The sequence below is a fragment of the Salmo salar genome, chromosome 21, assembly GCF_965601325.2.
Source record: "Salmo salar chromosome 21, fSalSal1, whole genome shotgun sequence".
Lineage (NCBI taxonomy): Eukaryota > Metazoa > Chordata > Actinopteri > Salmoniformes > Salmonidae > Salmo > Salmo salar.
Window position 1 is genome coordinate 31014448 of NC_138311.1, and position 25553 is coordinate 31040000.

The 25553-nt window shown below is 42.3% G+C and overlaps 1 protein-coding gene across 2 annotated transcripts in view; it reads left to right on the plus strand.

The window, feature by feature from the left end:
* The first annotated feature begins 3396 nt into the window (after positions 1-3396).
* Positions 3397-25553, plus strand: part of LOC106582087 (mannosyl-oligosaccharide 1,2-alpha-mannosidase IB) — a 142344-nt gene continuing 120187 nt past the window's right edge. The window contains exons 1-3 of one of the 2 annotated variants that reach the window (XM_014164819.3): positions 3397-3958; positions 4281-4337; positions 4939-5408. In XM_014164819.3, the coding sequence (XP_014020294.1) occupies positions 5095-5408 (314 nt within the window). In that variant the 5' untranslated portion in view covers positions 3397-3958; positions 4281-4337; positions 4939-5094. The remainder of the gene's footprint in view (positions 3959-4280; positions 4338-4938; positions 5409-25553) is intronic. The other variant, XM_014164820.3, reaches the window with a different exon arrangement.

Below are 25553 nucleotides of genomic sequence, written 5' to 3' on the forward strand. Positions count from 1 at the left end.
CCACAATGTTCTTCATCATTGCAGAGGTTGAAATAGAGGTCATTTAAAAGTACATGAACCCAGAGCGGTTTATAATTATAAATGTACGGTGATGGAATTAGAGTAGAGTCTATCTATGATGAATTTTGAATAATTTACTTAAACTAGTTTATATTAGTTCAACCTCTATTATGCATGTACATCGCAGAACATATTAGTAAATTCCCTTTGGACAAGATGGATACGGCACACAGGCCAGATAGAGTGCGCTGAGCAGGAAGAATCAACTGCATTGTAGCTATTGTTCCATGGTGCGATAAGTAGAGTCAGAGATCATTTTCTTTGTGTGTGTGCGTGACATAAATAAAGACTCTGACAACGTGTCACTCTGAACACAGTGTAACCTGATTTCAGACAAGGGCCAGAGCCATATCATCACACTAATGTACTTACATTGCTCTAAATTGACCCCACATCACACAGGAGAGTGGAGTGCCCCATGGCAATCTCCAGGCAATGATGTGAACCTGGCCATACAGGACTGAATCTACAGATGCCTTGGCCTAAAAGAGCCAGAAATAAACTGGCAGCCAGAGTACCTGAATACTAGACAGTTCAATAATCCCCACAAACACTGCTCTGACTGACTGAGTCTCCATCAGATCATCTAATTCCAAACACCACCACTCCAGTCCTGTTTGTAGAGCTCTCTTTATCTAGTACACCTGCCCGTCATGTCACATCACCTGGGACTCGTCATCTGTGTTCTTGGCACCGTAGGACGGCACAGAGACGCCCCATTACCTGGAACATCAGATATGGAGTAACCCTCACCAACCCCCTACCCATGTTATCATCACTGGAACATACATTTGACAGATACCCTCTATGACGTAGCATGGGAGCCTATCCTCTTGCACCGGCATGAATCCCCAGGGTAGTTTGATGGTACTCTACTTTATTGACTGGATTTAAACCATCGTAATTCGCCATCCCGTTCACACGGCACTCCAAAGCCAGATGCTGTTTCATTATGTTATGTTTACCTGCTGGAGTATGCCTTTTAATTTGCTGCACCAGGGCCTCGTTGTTCTAAACCTTAATCTCCCTCACCGTCTCTTTCTTCCAGTTGTCCTTTCTTTGATTCTTTTTCCCTCACCACTCTTTTTTTTTCTCTAGAAGTGTTTGTAATGAGCACTTTGTCTTTGCTGCATTGTTTTGTTGGGCTTGAAGTTCACCATGAGTCCTCTCCAGGCCAATGATCCGTACCCCTCTGACATTGATAACAAGAGGTGCAGCGAAGCAAACGGCCCCCCTCAGCCGGAACTTGATATGGCTTTAAAAGCGTCAGCCTTTTGTGTCAGCTCAGCATTTTTGTTTTGGTCTCTTTTTAGGCACAGAGCCAGCCACTCAAATGTACAGTTTGCGAGCGTGCGTGACACACGATGCATCTCCAAAGAGGACTCTACAGTGATTACACCACACTGTGCCACAGCACCACACTACTAATTCACTCAGTAAGGGGTGTCACATTAATCTGCCCAGTGGTCCTGTGGTGCGGAGTGGGGCCTGAGCTAATGGCAACTCAAGGACCCACTGACTGACTTGGGCTCTGTCCCCCCACTCAGCAGGACGTGACCGCGTTTCAAGATGGATTTACTTTATAATGTGTCAAAAAATCTTCACTCCAGACCCCCTCTGACATACTATAAAATGGGCAGACAAGACAACACATCCATTATCACAACTTATACACTATGTTTAAAGTCGAAGACTGAAGCAATATTTTCAGACTTGGTGTAAAAGTGGGCAGAAAACACATTTTGTCTGGGAGTCAGGGTCAAAAGTAACATTCTGATTATAAGCTGACAGACTGAAGATGATTAACTGTGCGCTGTTGCCCAATGGTAGGCAACAAGAGAGTGCATTTGCTAAGTGTATTTTATAGGATCATGTGCCACTAAATGTCTTTCTACACAATTACAATGTTGTTTTCGACACTTAAAAAAACATCCACTTTCCCATAATTCCCTTGCCCTTAACTGAAGGACTTGCAAATAGTCTCCCTAGCCAGATGGGTTGTCTCCCATAATGTTAACAATGTTGCCCTAGGGCCCTAGGTCTGGAATTTCCGGGACTAGGCCAATGGTTCCGAACCTTTTAAGGTTACTGTACCACCAACTCAATTTCTCTGCCCTGAGTACCCCTGAAGTATTGAAGCTCATTCTCGCCATCATTTTAATTTTAATACTAAGTAAAAAATGTTTGATATTAAGTCAACCTTTTGAAATGGTAGAACATACATATAGGATATGTTTCATAACCTGTAGCATTGTGTGGCAATTTCCATCTATCCACGTTGCAGAGATCAGGAAAGCAGTGCCGCCGGCATTTGCCCCAACACTTTTGATTCAGTTTGATAAAAAATATTGACACAAAAGGGTTGAAAACTCATGCACAATTAATCCGATCTTCAGTTTGATTAGCTGCAGGTAGCCTAGAGAAGCCTAGGCGCTCTGATCCCCTCTGGCCAAGGGAAACGAAGTGGTAACATCATGTATTCATAGCCTAAGCTAAATATTTCGACCCTAAAATAGGGCTATTTATTTGTGTTAAGAGAAAATGTGAATGTGATCAAATTTGGTTTATATTCAAACTTTGATTGGCTAAGCTAGACCTTATCAATCCAAAATGATTTACTGGAATGAATCAATCAACAGAAAAGTGATGCCATACTGTGTGAGTAACTTTAAATTACAGATGCAAAGGCCCACATGATGCAACCCTGCATAAAGCAAGGTCAGCCCTGTTAGCCCTATATTGTCCAATCGCAGTTGTTGTCTAGTTTTTTGTAAAACCATGACCAGATTTTAAAAAAATGGTCCCATCATAGCCCATATAAAACTGTTTTACAGCTGATTTATTTATATGTGGTGCCACCTCTGAAAGCACCACGCAATACTACAAATGAAGAAACATTTCCTATAAGTATGTTCTGCTATGTTGAAATGTTGATATGAGCTGAATGAGCTTCCATCCTGACCCCTCATGTTACTTTTACCAGTAAGCCTATGGGTCTCATGAGTCTCATACTCCCCGTGGATAGGCCAAGTAGCTCTGGGAAACACTGAACCAGGCTACCTTGCAAAGCACTAATTGCTAGATCCATATTCAGCCATTGTGCATTGTAGTCTTTCACATGCAATACAAATATTTTTTTAATACAAGGACTAGCTACAAAGTACAGTCAGTGCTAAATCACACAGACATACACGTTGCAAAACTGACTTGCCTATTTAAATAAAGGTTAAATAAATACAAATAAAACACGTTGCAAAAATACTTTTGTAATTGATAGACGCTCCCTAAATGTACCAGGCTGGGTAGTCGATGTTCGAGATTGTGGGAGGAGCCGTCGTTCGTTGTAGAGTTGCAGCAGTATCAACATCCCATGACAGAGGCTACCTATTTAGATAGCTGTAGAGCTATCAATAATGAAATGAGCAAAGGGAAAGCAAAACTACAAAATAAAATCATATATAGCGAGTTACCCGAATACATTTCTGAACACGGCTATTTGGAAACGGTGGACTAGGATGCATGTCTGTCACCGATTTACTCAAAGGCATTATTGAGGTGATGCAGCAGCGGCGAAATATCGTAACGGACTGCCTCAGGAGGATAGCTAGCCAGCTTGCTAACAGTAGCTAGCTAGCCAGATGCCTTTACAGAAAAAGGCGCAGTCTTTAGCAGGCCAACTCTTTTTCTAACCTCAACATATCCGAGAAACGTAGCTAGCTAATATTACAATACAATATTGCGGGTGCACATATATGTGTTTAAGCAGCTAGCTAAGTTAATGGTATTGCTTTTCTTCATTAGTAATTTAACTAGCTAGATGGCTAACCAAGCCTGTCAATTCAGTGGATGAATTTGGTATTCTGTGGAGACGCTGCGCGATATCAGACGGCAGGCCCGGGTGAGGAAGCTGATAAAATACAGTATATTGGGAATATTCATACAAATTTGCAAGACAAGACCGATTTTTTACCACATAATTTAACAGGAACATAAGTAGCTAGCTAGTTATCATTGTAACAGTTATTTTGCTACTATTGAAATGGTCAAGGGAGAATGTATCTCTGTATTAGAACCTTGTCGATGATGCGACACTATCTGATTACATTTTTTCACTGTTTAAAAGCCTAATAACTGTCCTGTTAAATGAACTTACAATATGTGTTAGTTAGGCATTAACAAAACATTTGGAGTTGGTTTTGATTCTGTCGTTGTTTATCCAGCTCATAGTGTTCGGATCACAACCAAAGAACATGGATCAGAATGACAGAATTTGCACGGTAAGATTTGTTTCCTCCACGATTATGCTTATTAGATATTTTTAATTGTGACTTTGCTTACAATTACTATTACACAATTATATTAGGTACTGCAATGGAAACATGTATCGCATTAGATTTCAGGGATATCACTGATAAGTGGAGGTGATGGTATCACGCGCTCACGCAGGTGATTTTGCCATCATCTAGCTACGTATCACTATTTGATGTAACCTTTAGCCTGCCTACCTGAAAGTATCTTTCCCTTTTCAAACCGGGTTGACATAAAGGTCTTTGCCGACTCTCCTTTGAAACGTTACCTTGTTCTTTATAATTGCGTTCAATGAATACAGTACATTCTGAATGGGCTGTTAATCCTTATGGACTAACAGATTGTGCTTATTCAAAATACAGTTACTCCCAAAGTCAGATGTGCAGGTTCCTAGGTCTTTTGTAAGGTTAATGATTTAGTGTTACTGACTTAAAAGCCTCATTGTTATATTTTGTGATGATTATTCTGACTGTAAAGACAGGTATTGTTCAGGCTAATGAACCAAAGAGTGTATGGTATGCACCAATAATATACCTGCTCTGTCCTCATAACTCTCTCCTTCAATTTCAGAATAAAAAACATAAATTCACTCGTGACCAGTCACTTCACTGAGGGATCGCAACACTTGATTTCTGGACACGTACTCGCCGCCGGAATGAGATAATACAGCAGCAGATAATACAGCCGTGACATTTGTCCACCCTCAGTTAATTTCCACAGTCCAACATGACCACACCAGCTCTACTGCCGCTGTCGGGCCGCAGGATACCCACCCTGTCACCCGGCGCTGCCTCTTTCCCACATCACAGGGCCACTCTGAGGCTCTCAGAGAAGTTTATCCTCCTCCTCATCCTCAGTGCCTTCATCACTTTATGCTTTGGGGCTTTCTTCTTCCTCCCGGACAACTCAAAACACAAGCGCTTTGACCTGGGTTTGGAAGATGTGCTGATTCCACATATCGAGGCTCCCAAGGGGGCTAAGCATCCTGGTGAACAGGTGGTCATACATGGACAAGGGGGCCACGATGAACACAGACACAGGTAAGAGATGCTGAGGAATGCGCACCTATCTAGTGTTGTTGCCTCTGCTTTACACATGTCAGTATGAATTGAAATGCACTACAAAGTGCAAAAGTGTAATCTCCAAAGTTATGAAGAAAAATGGAAGACTTGCAACCTTTTTTCTTTGCTCCTCTATATGAAGAACTCAACAGCTTATTGGGCCGTCAGTAGGATTTACAGTACCTTACAAAAGTATTTTGATTTCTTCACATTTTGTCTTACAAAGTGAGATTAAAATGGATTTATGTAACGACTTTATTTAAGTTATTACATTTTTATGAATCTTTAACATTTTGACATGACATAATATTTTGTGCAGATTTTTGACAATGACAAATACATTTTAATTCCACTTTGTAACACAATAAAATGTGCCAAGGGGTCTGAATACTTTTGCAAGGCACTGTACATAATATATCTGTCTCGCTCTCCTATCTGTCTCTTTCTCTCTGTCTCTCTCTCTCCACCTCTTTCTCTCTCTCTCTCCATCTCTTTCTTTCTCTCTCTCCATCTCTTTCTCTCTCTCTCCATCTCTTTCTCTCTCTCTCTCCATCTCTTTCTCTCTCTCTCTCCATCTCTTTCTCTCCATCTCTTTCTCTCCCTCTCTCCATCTCTTTCTCTCCCTCTCTCCATCTCTTTCTCTCCCTCTCTCATCTCTTTCTCTCTCTCTCTCCATCTCTTTCTCTCTCTCTCTCCATCTCTTTCTCTCTCTCTCTCCATCTCTTTCTCTCTCTCTCTCCATCTCTTTCTCTCTCTCTCTCCATCTCTTTCTCTCTCTCTCTCCATCTCTTTCTCTCTCTCTCTCCATCTCTTTCTCTCTCTCTCTCCATCTCTTTCTCTCTGTCTCTCCATCTCTCTCTTTCTCTCTGTCTCTCTCTCTCTCTCTTTCTCTCTCTCTCTCTCTCTCTCTCTCCATCTCTTTCTCTCTCTCTCTCTCTCTCTCTCTCTCTCTCCATCTCTTTCTCTCTCTCTCTCCATCTCTTTCTCTCTGTCTCTCTCTCTCCATCTCTTTCTCTCTGTCTCTCTCTCTCCATCTCTTTCTCTCTCTCTCCATCTCTTTCTCTCTCTCTCTCTCCATCTCTTTCTCTCTCTCTCTCCATCTCTTTCTCTCTGTCTCTCTCTCTCCATCTCTTTCTCTCTGTCTCTCCATCTCTTTCTCTCTCTCTCTCCATCTCTTTCTTTCTCTCTCTCCATCTCTTTCTTTCTCTCTCTCCATCTCTTTCTTTCTCTCTCTCCATCTCTTTCTCTCTCTCTCTCCATCTCTTTCTCTCTCTCTCTCCATCTCTTTCTCTCTCTCTCTCCATCTCTTTCTCTCTCTCTCTCCATCTCTTTCTCTCTCTCTCTCCATCTCTTTCTCTCTCTCTCTCCATCTCTTTCTCTCTCTCTCTCCATCTCTTTCTCTCTCTCTCTCCATCTCTTTCTCTCTCTCTCTCCATCTCTTTCTCTCTCTCTCTCCATCTCTTTCTCTCTCTCTCTCCATCTCTTTCTCTCTCTCTCTCCATCTCTTTCTCTCTCTCTCTCCATCTCTTTCTCTCTCTCTCTCCATCTCTTTCTCTCTGTCTCTCTCTCCATCTCTTTCTCTCTGTCTCTCTCTCCATCTCTTTCTCTCTGTCTCTCTCTCCATCTCTTTCTCTCTGTCTCTCTCTCCATCTCTTTCTCTCTCTCTCTTTCTCTCTCTCTCTCTCTCCGTCTCTTTCTCTCTCTCTCTCTCCGTCTCTTTCTCTCTCTCTCTCTCTCTCTCCATCTCTTTCTCTCTCTCTCTCTCTCCATCTCTTTCTCTCTCTCTCTCTCTCCATCTCTTTCTCTCTCTCTCTCTCTCTCCATCTCTTTCTCTCTCTCTCTCTCTGTGTCTCTGTCTTTCTCCATCTCTCTCTGTCTCTCTCTCGCTCGCTCTCTCTGTGTGTCTCTCGCTCGCTCTCTCTGTGTGTGTGTCTCTCTCTCTCTCTCTCTCTCTCTCTCTCTCTCTCTCTCTCTGTGTCTCTCTCTCTCTCTCTGTGTCTCTCTCTCTCTCTCTGTGTCTCTGTGTCTGTCTCTCTCCATATCTCTGTGTGTGTGTGTGTCTCTCCATCTCTGTCTCGCTGTGTGTGTGTGTGTCTCTTCCTTATCTCCAGCAAAATGTGTGTACACAGGTCTTATTCAAGAGCAACCTAAGCACTGTGTCACATGACTAAATAGCTAGGTGGGAAACACCTAGGGGTGAGGTAGGGTCACAGAAACCAACACAGTAAGAGCTTCCTCTAGCCTTAATGCATTTGGGTTACTCTTAACATCTCACACCCTTCCTTTGGTTAATGGCTATGTGCGCAGGATGTATATCACTGACATTGGCCTCTACTGACTGTGCTCAACTCATTTAACTGTTGAATGAAGACACACACCCTTGTAGTTCTATCCCAGCTCAGCGTGAAGAGCAGTGGTGGTGTTAATTCTTTGTTCACAAATAAAAATAAAGAAATATCAGAACGAGCAATATCAAGTCCGAGTCCGGAATTTAAATATGTGTGTGTGTGTAATGGCTTCACACAGAATGAAAGTAGGGCACTACTAGCATTTTAGGATTTTAGTAACTAGCTTGCTCCTTATATAATGCTTCCCCCCTTTTAACCTACTTTAATGTTTTGATTTACCTGTAAATTGTTATCACAAAAAGCAGAGTCCCTGTTTACTTCCTGTCTGTGAGAGAGGTGGGTAAGGCGGATTTGTCCGAACAGGTGCGGACATTTGGGGAAACGGTCGTTATTTGTAGAGAGTAGCAAATGTTAAAGCTTTTTCTCTGCCTCTCACTCAGCAGGGACCTTGATGTTGCCACCACCCTCCCCTTTGGCACATTTTAATTTGTCAGAAAATTTGCCATAGCTTATTTATTGTCGTTTGATGTCTGGGAAGAGACGAGGCCAGGATTATAAGTGGTACACAACATGTCAATGTGAACAACACTGCAGTAGTTATTATTTTGTATTTATGAAATAAAAAAAAATCAGTCTGACTGTAGATGGGTGAGTTTGCATTGCAAGAAGGTGTCAGTTTGAGGAGATGGGATATAGTTTATCTACATGAAGAATTTTGAAAGGCCACTCTGCGTTTAACCTCCCATAACAATTCATTCGTTTGTTTAGTGTTTGTCACTCACAGCTCATGGAAATGTTTTCGACTTTGCGTTTTAAGCAGCTGACTCAGCCATTGCAAAAAACATCGCCATTGCATGTTAGTGAGGGTCATTTCCATGTAAAAGGACCCATGAGCACCAACATGAAGTTCATAGACGCATGTCAAATGAAAGCAGATTTTTTTATTTTACCTATCTATACACAATACCCCATAATGACAAAGTGAAAACATGTTTTTAGAAATTGTTACAAAGTTATTGAAAATGAAATACAGAAATATCTCTTTTACATAAGATTTGACACCCAGTCAATACATGTTAGAATCATCTGTGGCAGCGATTACAGTTGTGAGTCTCTCTGCGTAAGTCAAGATCTTTGCACACCTGGATTGCACATTATTCTTCAAGCTCTGTCAAGTTGGTTGCTGTCCTTTGCTCATTGCTAGACAGCCATTTAAAAGTCTTGACATAGATTTTCCAGCAGATTTAAGTCAAAACTGTAACTAGGCCACTCAGGAACATTCAATGTCTTGGTAAGCAACTCCAGTGTATAGTTGGCCTTGTGTTTTAGCTTATTGCCCTGATGAAAGGTGAATTTGTCTCCCAGTGTCTGTTGGAAAGCAGACTGAACCAGGTTTTCCTGTAGTATTTTTGCCTGTGCTTAGCTCTATTCCATTTTATTTTCATCCTGAAAAACACCCCAGTCCATAACGATTACAAGCATACCCTTCACATGATGCACTATGCTTGAAAATATGAAGAGTGGTGCTCAGTGATGTGTTGTGTGGATTTGCCCCAAACATAATGCATGTTTTGTAATATTTGTATTCTGTACAGCCTTCCTTCTTTTCACACTGTCATTTAGGTTAGTATCGTGGAGTAACTACAATGTTGTTGATCCATCCTCAGTTTTCTCCTATCACAGCCATTCAACTGTGTAGGCCAGTGACACAAAATCTCAATTTAATCAATTTTAAATGCAGGCTGAAACACAACAATACATTTGACCGGTCATTCTTACTGGGCTATAGGTTAATTTGCCTTTAGTGGAATTAAATTGGTGCTTGTGTATTTTCGTTAGTCTTCGTGTATTTTATTTATCCCACGCACACAGCATACAGAGCCTTGTTTGAGGAGCAGAATTACCTATCACATGTCAGACGGCACAAGAGCAGTGCCTAAAAATCACAACTGCTGTTACTGGAGTGAAACGTGCTTATATAAGCCAGTCATTTTACAACAAATAGCAATTATGAATGCAATCACGTGCTAAAAACTGTTTTGATTACCACAATTTAAAAAATATATGTTATTTTTATTTCCCGGAGTCACCTCTTCACTGTTGACGTTGAGACTGGTGTTTTGCGGGTACTATTTAATGAAGCTGCCAGTTGAGGACTTGTGAGGTGTCTGTTTCTTAAACTAGACACTCTAATGTACTTGTCCTCTTGCTCAGTTGTGCACCGGGGCCTCCCACTCTTCTTTCTATTCTGGTTAGAGCCAGTTTGCGCTGTTCTGTGAAGGGAGTAGTACACAGCATTGTACGAGATTTTCAGTTTCTTGGCAATTTCTCACGTGGAATAGCCTTCATTTTTCAGAACAAGAATAGACTGACGAGTTTCAGAAGAAAAGTCATTGGCCATTTTGAGCCTGTAATCGAACCCACAAATGCTGATGCTCCAGATACTCAACTAGTCTAAAGAAGGCCAGTTTTATTGCTTCTTTAATCAGACAACAGTTTTCAGCTGTGCTAACATAACTGCAAAGGGGTTTTCTAATGATCAATTAGCCTTTTAAAATTATAAACTTGGATTAGCTAACACAACGTGTCATTGCAACACAGAAGTGGTGGTTGCTGATAATGGGCCTCGGTACGCATATGTAGACATTCCATAAAAAATCTGCAGTTTCCAGCTACAGTAGTCATTTACAACATTAACAATGTCTACACCAGTGGTCATCAACAAGTCGATCGCGATCGACTTGTCGATCTCCAAGGCATTTCTAGTCGATCGCCAAACATTTCTGTAAAAAAAACTAAGATAAAGCCTTGTGTTCCTATTTTTTTTTTTATTACTCTCGGGCTGTTGTCGGTAGGTGCAGCCAATTCGGCTGCCCTGCGTGCCGGGGTAGGCAAACTGTTGAAAAATCATGTGCGCTATAGGCCTACCGCTGGCCAATCAGATTGCTTAGATGACCGAGTCTGCAGTAACGTTACAGGCATAAAAGCAAGCTACGGCAAAATTGATACTGTGAGATTTCAAAATGTTTATAACCATTACAAGAGAATACAGCAAAGAGCTGATGTTTTTATGAGTGAGTTCATGTTATTAAGTTCTTACTCCGCACTGTCAACACTTTGTATTCAACACTATTATAAGCAATAAAATGCACGTTCTTCCTATTTCCACTCAGCGCTACAACAAGCAGTACAGCTGTAATGAATGAGAAGGAAGCTGTATCTCTAGGATTGCGTTGTTGTTATTATTAGCGGCTTGGCTCTTTTTTTAATATCAAGGAATATTTCACTTTCTCTGTTCATATGAGTAACAACATGAATTTGTGCATGAGAGCAGAAATAATGCTAGTGCGAGTTTCAAGTTTCGCCATCAGCTGGAAGACTGTCCCTTTTTGGTCGGTGGAGGAAAGGGAGAGTGGAGGGATGTTGAGAGATGGGCACTCCAGTCTGCTGTTTCTCCGCTGCGACTGACCATCAGATGCAGGCACCATCAGCCCAGTAAAATAAAAAGCAAATTATTTAAATGTATGTTCACTCAGCTGTGCCTCACAAGTAATACAACAATGGGTCTATTACCGGTGTGATCATATAGCCTACGTCAAATTTTGAAATGTAATAAAAAAATATATATACCGAACAACGGCAGGTAAATTCAAGCAAAGCCAGTATGTGGTGATAATGTAATGGGCCTATAGCTTACTGCACAAACCTCATTGCTACAGTACTGTTTTTAAATTGGTTAATGTTGCATAGGCTTACACTTAGTCATGTTAATAAAAAATCCACTGGTCTACACTGTTTCTGATCAATTTTATGTTATTTTAATGGGGAAAAAATGAGCTTTTCTTTTAAAAACAAGGACATTTCTAAGTGACCCCAAACTTTTGAAAGGTAGTGTATATACAGTTGAAGTCGGAAGTTTACATACACTTAGGTTGGAGTCATTAAAACTTGTTTTTCGACAACTCCACAAATTTCTTGTTAGCAAACTATAGTTTTGGCAAGACGGTTAGGACATCTACTTTGTGCATGACACAAGTAATTTTTCCAACAATTGTTTACAGACAGATTATTTCACACATAATTCACTGTATCACAATTCCAGTGGGTCAGAAGTTTACATACACTAAGTTGACTGTGCCTTTACACAGCTTGGAAAATTCCAGAAAATGATGTCCTGGCTTTTGAAGCTTCTGTTATATGCTGACCAGACCGGACACGTCGCGTGCTTGAGCGTCGCAAAATAAATTTTGAAATCCATGTTATTCAATTATTGCACCCACACTGCTCGCGCGCGCCAACGAGTGTCTGCGTTGCCAAGGGCTAAACTAGAACTCCTTTCTATTTCTGACGCAGATCGCGCCAAAAGTCCTGCCCTCCCATCTCCTCATTGGTTTATAGAAGCAGGTACCCACGTGCCATCTCCTCTTTGGTTATACCCACGTGGGTGATTGAAAGATTAACTGTTTTTGCCGGTCATCGTGGTAATACTATGAAAGTTTAGATGCCGATCGCCATATAAGTTCAAAGATGAAAAAGCCTGGATGGAGGAGAGATGACTAGAAACGATTCGGTTGGCCGTTTTATGTGTGGATTAATTGTCGGAGTAGAGGACCTTGTGCATTTCAGATAAAATAACAACTCAATGTTTATCTCAGGACAAATTAGCTAGCAACAGCAAGCTAGCTTAATAGGACAAATTAGCTAGCAAGTGCAAGCTAACTAGCTAAATTGCCATGCATGTTTAATGCTTTTTGACCTGTCCCCAAATTAATGTCATTGGATCAGAGTTTGTTTTGATATTTTAACCTGCCTTTGGTGTAGGGGGACAAAATACATTTATGCATGATAGCGCACGCGGGACCATGGGACCATGCAGCCGTCATACCGCTCAGGAAGGAGACGCGTTGTGTCTCCTAGAGATGAACGTGCTTGGGTGCGAAAAGTGCAAATCAATCCCAGAACAACAGCAAAGGACCTTGTGAAGATGCTGGAGGAAATGGGTACAAAAGTATCTATAACCACAGGAAAACGAGTCCTATATCGTCGTAACCTGAAAGGCCGCTTAGCAAGGAAGAAGCCACTGCTCCAAAACCGGCATAAAAAAGCCAGACAACGGTTTGCAACTGCACATGGGGACAAAGATCATACTTTTTGGAGAAATGTCCTCTGATCTGATGAAACAAAAATAGAACTGTTTGGCCATAAGGGCCACCATTATGTTTGGAGGAATAAGGGGGAGGCTTGCAAGCCGAAGAACACCATCCCAACCGTGAAGCATAGGGTGGCAGCATCATGTTGTGGGGGTGCTTTGCAGCAGGAGGGACTGGTGCACTTCAAAATAGATGGCATCATGAGGAAGGAAAATTATGTGGGTATATTGAAGCAACATCTCAAGACATCAGTCAGGAAGTTAAAGCTTGGTCGCAAATGGGTCTTCCAAATGGACAATGACCTCAAGCATACTTCCAAAGTTGTGGCAAAATGGCTTAAGGACAACAAAGTCAAGGTATTGGAGTGGCCATCTCAAAGCCCTGACCTCAATCCTATAGAAAATTTGTGGGCAGAACTGAAAAAGCGTGTGCGAGCAAGGAGGCCTACAAACCTGACTCAGTTACACTAGCTCTGTCAGGAGGAATGGGCCAAAATTCACCCAACTTATTGTGGGAAGCTTGTGGAAGGCTACCCAAAATGTTTGACCCATGTTAAACATTTTAAAGGCAATGCTACCAAATACTTATTGAGTGCATGTAAACTTCTGACCCACTGGGAATGTGATGAAAGAAATAAAAGCTGAAATAAATCATTCTCTCTACTATTATTCTGACATTTCACATTCTTAATTTAAAGTGGTGATCCTAATGGACCTAAAACAGGGAATTTTTACTACGATGAAATGTCAGGAATTGTGAAAAACTGAGTTTAAATGTATTTGGCTAAGGTGTATGTAAACTTCTGACTTCTGGCTGAAGTTATCCACTGCAAAGGTGTTCCGACCCATCTGGATCCCCTCAGGACACTCATGACATAACACATGGGATCATGTAGTAGCCAAAAAAGTGTTAAACAAATCAAAATATATTTTACATTTTAGATTCTTCAAAGTAGGCACCCTTTGCCTTGATGACAGCTTTGCACACTCTTGGCATTCTCTCAACCAGCTTCACCTGGAATGCTTTTACAACAGTCTTGAAGGAGTTTCCACATATGCTTAGCACTTGTAGGCTGCATTTCCTTCACTCTGCGGTCTAACTCATCCCAAACCATCTCAATTTGGTTGTGGTCGGGTGATTGTGGAGGCCAGGTCATCTGATGCAGCACTCCATTGTTCTTCTTCTTGGTCAAATAGCCCTTACACAGCCTGGAGGTGTGTTGGGCCATTGTCCTTTTGAAAAACAAATGATAGTCCTATTAAGCCAAACCAGATGGGATGGCGTATCGTTGCAGAATGCTGTGGTAGCCATGCTGGTTAAGGTTGCCTTGAATTCTAAATAAATCACAGACAGTGTCACCAGCAAAGCACCATCACACCACCACCTCCATGCTTCACGGTCTTTAGTAGTGGTTTCTTTGCAGCAATTCGACCATGAAAGCCTGATTCACGCGGCTTCCTCTGAACAGTTGATGTTGATGTGTCTGCTACTTGAACTCTGAAGCATTTATTTGGGCTGCAATTTCTGAGGCTGGTAACTCTAACGAACTTATCCTCTGCAGCAGAGGTAACTCTGGGTCTTCCTTTTCTGCGGCGGTCCTCATGAGAGCCAGTTTCATCATAGCGCATGATGTTTTTTGCGACTGCTCTTGAAGAAACTTTCAAAGTTCTTGAAATATATTTTAGTTTTTGATTCTTCAAAGTAGCCACCCTTTGTCTTGATGACGGTTTTGCATACTTTTTGCATTCTCTCAACCAGCTTCATGAGGTAGTCACCTGGAATGCATTTCAATTAACAGCTGTGCCTTGTTAAGTTAATTTGTGTAATTTCTTGATGTGTCTGTTACTTGTACTCTGGGGTATTTAATAACACCCTCATGAAGAGGAATTGAATGTGGGAGGTGCTAGAATGCATTGACTGTATTGTAAAGGAGTGAGTACTTGAGTCAGTTGCATGCTTTTTACTCCTGCTATTGTATACCCCTAAACAGTATAATTAGCCTTTTCTCTATATACACAGTGTGCTGTGTTTTTATGTATTTATGCTCATGGTTGAGTTGAATGTTAAAGGTTGAGGATGAGTTGAGAAATCAAAATAAGCCTTGCTGCCAGATTTCGTGGTGTTTAGATGCAATTTTCTCGGACCACCTGTTTTCAGTCAGTTTGTTTTGAATCCTATCAACACATCTAGTTTCTGGAGGGTTCAGCCAGCATTCAGCAAATGGATTTTGGAAGTGACTCACCACCTGGATTTGGTCTGTTGTAGCAAAATTTGAAATGGTGTTTTTTACATTAGATAAAAGTAGAGACTCAGAGCTACAAAATGGTATATCATACACTGCATTTGAGGAACAATGGGAAAGTAATTCTGCTTTGAAAGTTGATCAGCTTGTAAACTCACTTTTGTCTTTGAATGTTTTGCTATCTAGTGAAGAGCTCTTCTTTGTCTACACTCATGGCCAAAAGTTTTGAGAACGACACAAATATTAATTTCCACAAAGTTTGCTGCTTCAGTGTCTTTAGATATTTTTGGCAGATGTTACTATGGAATACTGAAGAATAATTACATGCATTTCATAAGTGTCAAAGGCTTTTATTGACAATTACATGAAGTTCATGCAAAGTTCATGAAGTTCATGAGCCTTCTTTTTCAAGACCTCTGCAATCCGCCCTGGCATGCTGTCAATTAACTTCTGGGCCACATCCTGACTGATGGCAGTCCATTCTTGCATAATCAATGCTTGGAGTTTGTCAGAATTTGTGGGTTTTTGTTTGTCCACCCGCCTCTTGAGGATTGACCACAAGTTCTCAATGGGATTAAGGTCTGGGGAGTTTCCTGGCCATGTACCCAAAATATCGATGTTTTGTTCCCTGAGCCACTTTTGCCTTATGGCAAGGTGCTCCATCATGCTGGAAAAGGCAATGTTCGTCACCAAACTGTTCCTGGATGATTGAGAGAAGTTGCTCTCGGAGGATGTGTTGGTACCATGGCTGTGTTCTTAGGCAAAATTGTGAGTGAGCCCACTCCCTTGGCTGAGAAGCAACCCCACACATGAATGTTCTCAGGATGCTTTACTGTTGGCGTGACACAGGACTGATGGTAGCACTCACCTTGTCTTCTCCTGACAAGCTTTTTTCCGGATGCCCCAAACAATCGGAAAGGGGATTCATCAGAGAAAATGACTTTACCCCAGTCCAATCCCTGTACCTTTTGCAGAATATCAGTCTGTCCCTGATGTTTTTCCTGGAGATAAAGTGGCATCTTTGCTGCCCTTCTTGACACCAGGCCATCCTCCAAAAGTCTTCGCCTCACTGTACGTGCAGATGCACTCACACCTGCCTGCTGCCATTCCTGAGCAAGCTCTGTACTGGTGGTGCCCTGATCCCGCAGCTGAATCAACTTTAGGAGACGGTCCTGACACTTGCTGGACTTTCTTGGGTGCTCTGAAGCCTTCTTCACAACAATTGAACCGCTCTCCTTGAAGTTCTTGATGATCCGATAAATGGTTGATTTAGGTGCAGTCTTACTGGCAGCAATATCCTTGCCTGTGAAGCCCTTTTTGTGGAAGCAGTGATGACGGCGCAGGTACCCATGGTTGACAGAGGAAGATCAATGATTCCAAGCACCACCCTCCTTTTGAAGCTTCCAGTCTGTTATTCGAACTCAATCAGCATGACAGAGTGATCTCCAGCCGTGTCCTCGTCAACACTCACACCTGTGTTAACGAGAGAATCACCGACATGATGTCAGCTGGTCCTTTTGTGGCAGGGCTGAAATGCAGTGGACATTTTTTTGGGGGGGATTCAGTTCATTTGCAAGACAAAGAGGGACTTTACAATTAATTGCAATTCATCTGATCACTCTTCATAACATTCTGGAGTATATGCAAATTGCCATCATACAAACTGAGGCAGCAGACTTTGTGAAAATTAATATTTGTGTCATTCTCAACTTTTGGCCACGACTGTACACCCATTCAGCATCGTTCACACCCTCTTAAGCTTTAGCACCACCCATCTTGTTTTGCTCTCGGAGCGTTCGGAGTGCACACTTGACCCTCTGGCCGATGATTTGTTTACCTATGGATAACATGAAAACAGCCTAACCAGCTCTGCTGGCAACAATGTCATTACACTTTTTTACTGACACCAGCCATATTGAACGGGTGTTGTTCACACACGTCACGTAACGTTAGCGAGCCAGCCAGCCAAGATTAGCTAGTTAAATAATAATGAACAGAACGGATGACTTTCTACCATACCAGCCAGAAAATAGCATGAGCTTAAAGTATGGCAACTTGGTATGAACTTTTATTCACTAAAGAAGTGATACCTCCTAGCCGTTGCGTTAGCAACCGCAGCTGTAAATGTGGGCTAGGAAAGGACGGATAAAGGAACTGTTCTAACAAACTACACGATACTACCAAGTATCCAGTATACCACCAGAGACGCTCTTCAAAGGACAAGGAATATCTCTGTTGGGCAACACGGCCAGCATCTACGACCAACATACTGAAGCGCAGCTCAGACTAAATATTTATTGCATTCTCCTTTTCCAAATGGGCGGTAATTTAGAATGCATAAGATACTGTATTTACGATAACATAGCTTCTCCCTTTGTTCCTCAGTCTTCCCGCTCTTTCACTCAAACCCAACCCCCTTTCCTTTGTGTAACCAGCCGTCATGTCGGCTCCATCCACCAGGGACGTTTTCTGTATGACATAATATCCATTCTGTGTTTGTGTAATTCTGTGTGATTATTTAGGTATGTAGTAAATAAATAATTAAACCAAAGTTTGTATTGCTGATTCAACTTGTTAGCCAGGGTTCGTGAAGATAACCAAGAATTCTACGATGTTCTGATGAGACTGAAATAAGGTGACGATTAATATTGACTGCTATTGATGTAAAAGATTAAGCGTTTATTCGGGAAGATAACAGCTCTATAAACATTATTTCGTGGTGCCCCGACTTTCTAGTTAATTATCTACCTGATTAGCTTAATCAGGTAATATTAATTAGAGAAATGATTTTATAGCATGTCATATCACTTAATCTGGCATAGCCAAAGACACGACACTAGATACATCTGCAGATTTTTGTCTTTGTATTTTGAGTGAGCCGTTGCACTGAACCATTAATAAAAATAATACACCCACATCCAGTGCTTTCGGAAAGTATTCAGACCCCTTGACTTTTTCCACATTTTGTTACGTTACAGCATTATTCTGAAATGGATAAAAAAATATATCTTTAGCAATCTACACACAATACCCCATAATGACAAAGCGGAAATAGGTTTTTAGAAATTTTTGCAAATGTATTAAATACAAAAACAAGTGTTCAACCCTTTTGCTATGACAATTGAGCTCAGGTGCATCCTGTTTCCATTGATCATCCTTGACATGTTTCTACAACTTGATGGGAGTCCACCTTTTGTCAATTCAAATGATTGGACATGATTTGAAAAAGAACACACCTGTCTATATAAGGTCCTACAGTTGACAGTGCATGTCAGAGCAAAAACCAAGACATGAGGTCCAAGGAATTGTCTGTAGAGCTCCAAGACAGGATTGTGTTGAGACACAGATCTGGGGAAGGGTACCAAAAAATTTCTGCAGCATTGAAGTTCCTCAAGAACACAGTGGCCTCCATCGTTCTTAAATAGAAGTTTGGAACCACCAAGACTCTTCCGAGAGCTGGCCGCTCGGCCAAACTAAGCAATCGGGGGGAAAAGGGCCTTAGTCATGGAGTTGACCAAAAACCTGATGGTCACTCTGACAGAGCTCCAGAGTTCCTCTGTGAAGATGGGAGAACCTTCCTGAAGGACAACCATCTCTGCAGCACTCCACCAATCAGGCCTTTATGGTAGAGTGGCCAGACGGAAGCCACTTCTCAGTAAAAGGCACATGAGTCCGCTTGGAGTTTGCCAAAAGACACCTAAAGGACTCTCAGACCATGAGAAACAAGATTCTCTGGTCTGATGAAACCAAGATTGAAATCTTTGGCCTGAATGCCAAGCGTCACGTCTGGAGGAAACCTGGCACCATCCCTACGGTGAAGCATGGTGGTGGCAGCATCATGCTGTCGGGAGGTTTTTCGATGGCAGGGACTGGGAGACTAGTCAGGAAGAAGGCAAAGATGAACGGAGAAAAGTACAAAATCTGCTCCAGAGCATTTAGGACCTCAGACTGGGGCGAAGGTTCACCTTCCAACAGGACAACGACCCTAAGCACACAACCAAGACAACACAGGATTGGCTTCGGGAAAAGTTTCTGAATATCATTGAGTGGCCCATCCAACCTGACAGAGCTCGAGTGGATCTGCAGAGAAGAATGGGAGAAACTCCCCAAATACAGGGGTGCCAAGCTTGTAGCTTTGCCCAAGAAGACTCGATGCTGTAATCACTGCCAAAGGTGCTTCAACAAAGTACTGAGTAAAGGGTTGGAATACTTATGTAATGTGATATTTCATTTTTTATTTATTTTATAAAAATCAGCAAATATTTCTAAAAACCTGTTTTTGCATTGTCATTATGGGGTATTGGATAAGGCTAACATAACAAAATGCGGAAAAAGTCAAGGGGTCTGAATACTTTCTGAAGGCACTGTTGACACACTAATACACATGCGCGCATATACACAGACAACTCTCATAAAGCAAAACATATTGGATTGCAGATCTGGTGAAACATCAGTTGATAGTCAGCCCATCACACTGAGTAGGAGGCTAGTGTGTGTCTGAACTTCTTAACTGGGTTTCTCATCCGCTGGCTCTCAGTATCTAGCTAAACACCTCCCGTTCACCATGGTCACTGCTGTCTCATCGTACATGGTGAGGCCTACTACAAATAGGCCTGTGCTGCTGCTTCTTCTCTCAAGGGTTTTTCATCATGTGAAATTGGTGTAACCGCTAACAACATACAGAGCGCTGGGAAGGCTTTTGTTTCCTCATAATTTCTATTAACATGCTGTTGTGTTTTTATCAGATCAGCTCCCTATGTCTCATTTCCCCTCTTGTTTTGTCTCTGATCTACTCCTGTTTTTCCCCATCATGTAGTGCACAGCTGCACCCTCTTAGACTGTTGGAAAGCTGGGAGCGCTACGTGTTGCTGCATGAGGGGGGCTCACATTCAGTTGGTTGCATCCATGGTGAAAGACTGTGTCACATCACAGGGATTTCGCTTTGTGAATACACCGTACCGGGGTCAGAGTTGCTGGCTGTCCATGAATAATGTATTCTGTGTGTTTCACTTATGACCCAGAGTTTCTGGCAGGGCCTCTGCTCTTAGGCACTCAGGTCTCTCTCTACTAGTTTCTGCCATCATGAAATGTTTAGGCAACTTAATGGCCCTTGATGTGAGATTCTTATGGACTTGCTGTAGAGTGTTTTGTGTGTGTCTCTGACCATTACCAGATTGTATTCAAGCTGTAAACAGTGTGTGTAACACATCCTGATCCTAAATGTTGCTGTGTTGTAGCCTGTAACTGCTGCTGTGCTGTTGCCAGCCACAGTTATTCAATGTCATTACAGAGCTCACCTGCGGCTCAGGCTAATGAAGTCGGAGCTCCAGCACTGGGGCCACACTGCACACCTGCCTGCCGGAGGAGGAGGGTAGAGACAGACGTGCTGAGAGGGAGCAACGCAAACAAAGGCCTAGAGAACATCACCTAACATGGCTGAGAGGTGTTCTTGGCTATAGAAGAAAGACAGCCATAGAAATAAACAGCTGAAATATGACTAGACTATAATACATGGCCATGAAGACCATGCCTGAAAACAACATGTTTGAAAGATGTTGACTATACAAAGCCCTAGAGGGAAAAAATGTCTGAAGCGCAAGAAGCCATGCAAGAAGCCATGAATACAGAGCACATGGCTGAAAAGCCGATCAATTTAGTACAACACACACACACCATGCTGCAGCAGTCCGACTCCACTGTGAGTGAACCACAGGGCCTGTGGCTGAAACAGTAAATGAAGCTTGTATCGTCCTGGACTCAGTGCACCGTCACACAGCGCTGATTAGCCCAGACCTCCCTAGGGCAGGGGAGAGACAAATGGAGGAGACTCTCCAGTATCCTGCTCATTACTTACGGGACGACAGAGTGTCATCCTACCACGGTGCCAGCCTCTCCCTTAGTAGCACTGAGTGTGTGTGTAAACCAGTCGTCAGTGCCTGTTGGAGTGTCTCTCACTTTGTCTCTGTTTGTCAGCCTATAGCAGCTCCAGCTCGCTAATGGTGACAATGTGCGTCCTTGAGAGAAACACTTGTTTGCATGTCTGTCTGGAACACAATGCTTTCTCAAAAACGACGGGTGGGGGTGGTGGCTGGCGGTGCAGCACTTTAGCTTCAGCGCTTGTGGCATAACTGCCATCCAACCGAAAGGAGCTGTAGTCTACACTCCATTATGACTCCTGTCAATTTAGGAAATTAATTCAAACTGAGATTATTTTTGTGTGTGTGTGTGTATATATAGTGTATGTGGACACCCCTTCAAAGTAGTGGGTTCGGCTATTTCAGCTATACCCGTGGCTGACCGGTGTATAAAATTTGAGCACACGGCCATGCAATCTCATTGACAAACATTGGCAGTAGAATGGCCTTACTGAAAAGCTCAGTGACTTTGAACGTTTCACAGTCGTAGGATGCCACCTTCCCAACAAGTCAGTTCGTCAGATTTCTGCCCTACTAGACCTGCCCCTGTCAACTGTAAGTGTTGTTATTGTAATTGGAAACATCTAGGAGCAACAATGGCTCAGCTGCGAAGTGGTAGGCCACACAAGCTCACAGAACGGAACTGCCAAGTGCTGAAGCGCGTAGTGTGTAAAAATATTCTGTCCTCGGTTGCAACACCCACTACTGAGTTCTAAACTGCCTCTGGAAGCAGTGTCAGCACAAGAACTGTTCATCAGGAGCTTCTTGAAAAGGTTTTCCATGGCTGAGCAGCAGCACACAAGCCTAAGATCACCATGCGCAATGCCAAGCGTCGGCTGGAGTGGTGTAAAGCTCGCTGCCATTCGACTCTGAAACGGTAAAAACGTGTTCTCTGGAGTAATGAATCACATTTCATCTGGCAGACTGACGGACTAATCTGGGTTTGGTGGATGCCAGGAGAACGCTACCTGCCCCAATGCATAGTGCCAACGGTGAAGTTTGGTGGAGGAGGAATTATGGTCTGGGGCTGTTTTTCATGGTTCGGGCTAGGCCCCTTTATTCCAGTGAAGGGAAATCTTAACCCTACAGCCTACAATGATATTATAGACGATTCTGTGCTTCCAACTTTGTGGCAACAGTTTGGGAAAGCCCTTTCCTTTTTCAGCATGACAATGCCCCTGTGTACAAAGCGAGGTCCATACAGATATGGTTTGTCGAGATTGGTGTGGAAGAGCTTGACCGGCCTGCACAGAGCCCTGATCTCAACCCCATCAAACACCTTTGTGATGAATTGGAACACTGACTGCAAGCCAGGCCTAATCACCCAACATCAGTCCCTGACCTCACTAATGCTCTTGTGGCTGAATGAAAGCAAGTCCCCGCAGCAATGTTCCAACATCTAGTGGAAAGCTTTCCCGGACGAGTGGAGGCTGGTATACAGTGTATTCTGAAAGTTTTTTTTTTTAAACGGGTTTTCAGACCACTTAACTCTTTCCATATTTTCTAACGTTACAGCCTTATTCTAAAATGGATTCAATGTTTTTTTCCCCCCTCATCAATCTACACACACTACCACATAATGACAATGAAAAAAACAGGTTTTTAGAATTGTTTGCAAATGTATACAACAAAAACTGAAATGTCACATTTACATCTCTTTAACAAAGAAGCTTGATCTTGTTTGAGACACTGAAGTGGACTTTGAACAGTGGACATTATGCATTCTGCACCTCTTGGTATTTAGAACGCCTCTCTTCCACCTGCTTGACATTCATGTATTCCTTGCAAAGAGGGGAAACGATTTCAAATGATCGGAGCATGGGCGTGATTTCCAGAGCAAATGACTGATTCTCAAAATAAATAGGATCTGAAACCAGCGAAGATGGCTGCAGTTTGAAGACCCCGGCACAATGAGAGAGAGGGAAAGACGCTGTGAATCAGCTATCAAATCCTCCGAGCCGCCAGACGTAATTAATTCTATGGAACGGGAGACCAATGGATGAAGTAATTTCCATGGGTGAGACACGCCTGGGTGCAGGGGAAGTGTTTCATGGCATTACATTATTCATGTCAACCCCTAAAACAGCATCTCTACATTTGAAAATCCACTTTCGCTCACACACTCTGTTCCTCCCCCTCTCTCTCTGTGTTGCTTGCTGGTGCTGTCAACACTAGCTAGCTAACCCAGCATGCTGCTGCGCCTTAAATCCCTGTTGTTAATTCCCTTTCCGCTACCTTGTAAGTAGTCACGAGGAAAATTGAGTTGAAAAAAGCGAAGGCTTACTCATTCCCCCCTAATCCTCGTTTAAAGAGCATATGCCTGTTCCAGGACTGGAGATGAGTAACTCTAAACCCACTGTCTATCTGGACTGATGTTATCAGGACCCACACAGATGGGAAGATGGAACACGACCAAACAGAGAGCTGTGGAGGGAGCAGAAAGTAGGAGAGGGTAGTTATTAGGGATGCTGGGGTGTGTGTTTGTGTGTGCGTGCGTGCGCCAGGTTTAAGGATATGGGGATTGGGGACACAAACTACTTGGGACAAAGGTATGGAGTCAGGGACACACTTATGTTGGATACTGTTTTGTCTAGTAGCGCAATTTTTCCACAGCATTCTAAAATAAATAATTCACCCAAAACCACTAATTCCAGTGTTAACTCTGGAAACAATTTTTTGTGAAGAAATGTTAAATACTGTTGTAATAAGGTTGGTACGAACATGTGGAAATCTGTTGCAGCTCAAGTCGATTACAAAACCCATAATGCAATGCTCTCTCTCTGGACTGGCTAGCAAGGTTCTATCTAGTAAACGTAGCTACACACAATAATACCATAATCAATATCAGCATGCGAACACAGCCAGCTCTAGCCTTTTGGGGGGCCCTTAGCAAGTTTTGGTTGGGGGGCCACTACCTTGTGGCAAAACGTTTCATTAGCCCCCCTCTTGAAGGTGGAGAGAAATGTTTGCTTTAAGGTTAATTTCCTGCAGTAATACACATGTTGCCATGGGGCAGCAGATAGCCTAGTGGTTAGAGCGTTGGGCCAATAACCGAAAGATTGCTGGATCGAATCCCCGAGCTGACAAGGTAAACATTTGTCGTTCTGCCCCTGATCAAGGCAGTTAACCCACTGTTCCCGGGCGCCGATGACGTGGATGTTGATTAACCTCTATGGGCTAGGTGGGACATCACCGTCCCACTCTATTCAACAGCCAGTGGAACAGCGTGGCGCGAAATACAAAAACCTCAAAAATGCAATAATTTCAATTTTTCAAACATACGACTATTTTACACCATTTTAAAGATAAGACTCTCGTTAATCTAACCACATTGTCCGATTTCAAAAAGGCTTTACAGCGAAAGCAAAACATTAGATTATGTTAGGAGAGTACATAGCCCAAAATAATCACACAGCCATTTTCCAAGCAAGCATATATGTAACAGAAACCCAAAACAAAGCTAAATAAAGCACTAACCTTTGATGATCTTCATCAGATGACACTCCTAGGACATTATGTTACACAATACATGCATGTTTTGTTCAATCAAGTTCATATTTATATCAAAAAACAGCTTTTTACATTGGCGTGTGATGTTCAGAAAATGTATCCCCACGGAACACTTCCGGTGAATTTACTAAATTACTCATCATAAACGTTGACAAAATACATAACAATTATTTTAAGAATTATAGATACAGAACTCCTTTATGCAATCGCTATGTCAGATTTTAAAATAGCTTTTCGGCAAAAGCACATTTTGCAATATTCTGAGTACATAGCTCAGCCATCATGGCTAGCTATTTTGACACCCGCCAACTTCGAGGCACACTAAACTCAGAATTAGTATTAGAAACATTTTATTACCTTGGCTGATCTTTGTCAGAATGCACTCCCAGGACTGCTACTTCCACAAGAAATGTTGTTTTTGTTCCAAATAATCCATAGTTATGTCCAAATACCTCCGCTTTGTTCGTGCGTTCAGGTCACTATCCAAAGGGTAACGCGTGAGCGCATTTCAAGACTAAAAAATTCAAAATGTTCCATTACCGTATTTAGAAGCATGTCAAACGCTGTTTTAAGGCAGCCCCCCACACCTCTCTGATTCAGAGGGGTTGGGTTAAATGCGAAAGACACATTTCAGTTTAAGGCATTCAGTTGAACAACTGACTAAGTATCCCCCTTTCCCATAGGAACATTTTTTAGTTTTAAAGGCCCAGTGCAGTCAAAAACGTGATTTGTTTTTGTCTTTTATACATCTTTCCACACTGAGGTTGGACTATATTGCAAACATGATGATAATGCTCTTTTAGTGTAAGAGCTATTTGAAAAGACCACCTGAAATTTCAGCCTGTTTTAGTGGGATGGAGTTTTGGCCTTCCATGGTGACATCACCTTGTGGTAAATTAGTTAATAGACCAATATGAGGGTTCCAAACCCCTCTGCCAATAACGGCAAGTTTTCCCCTC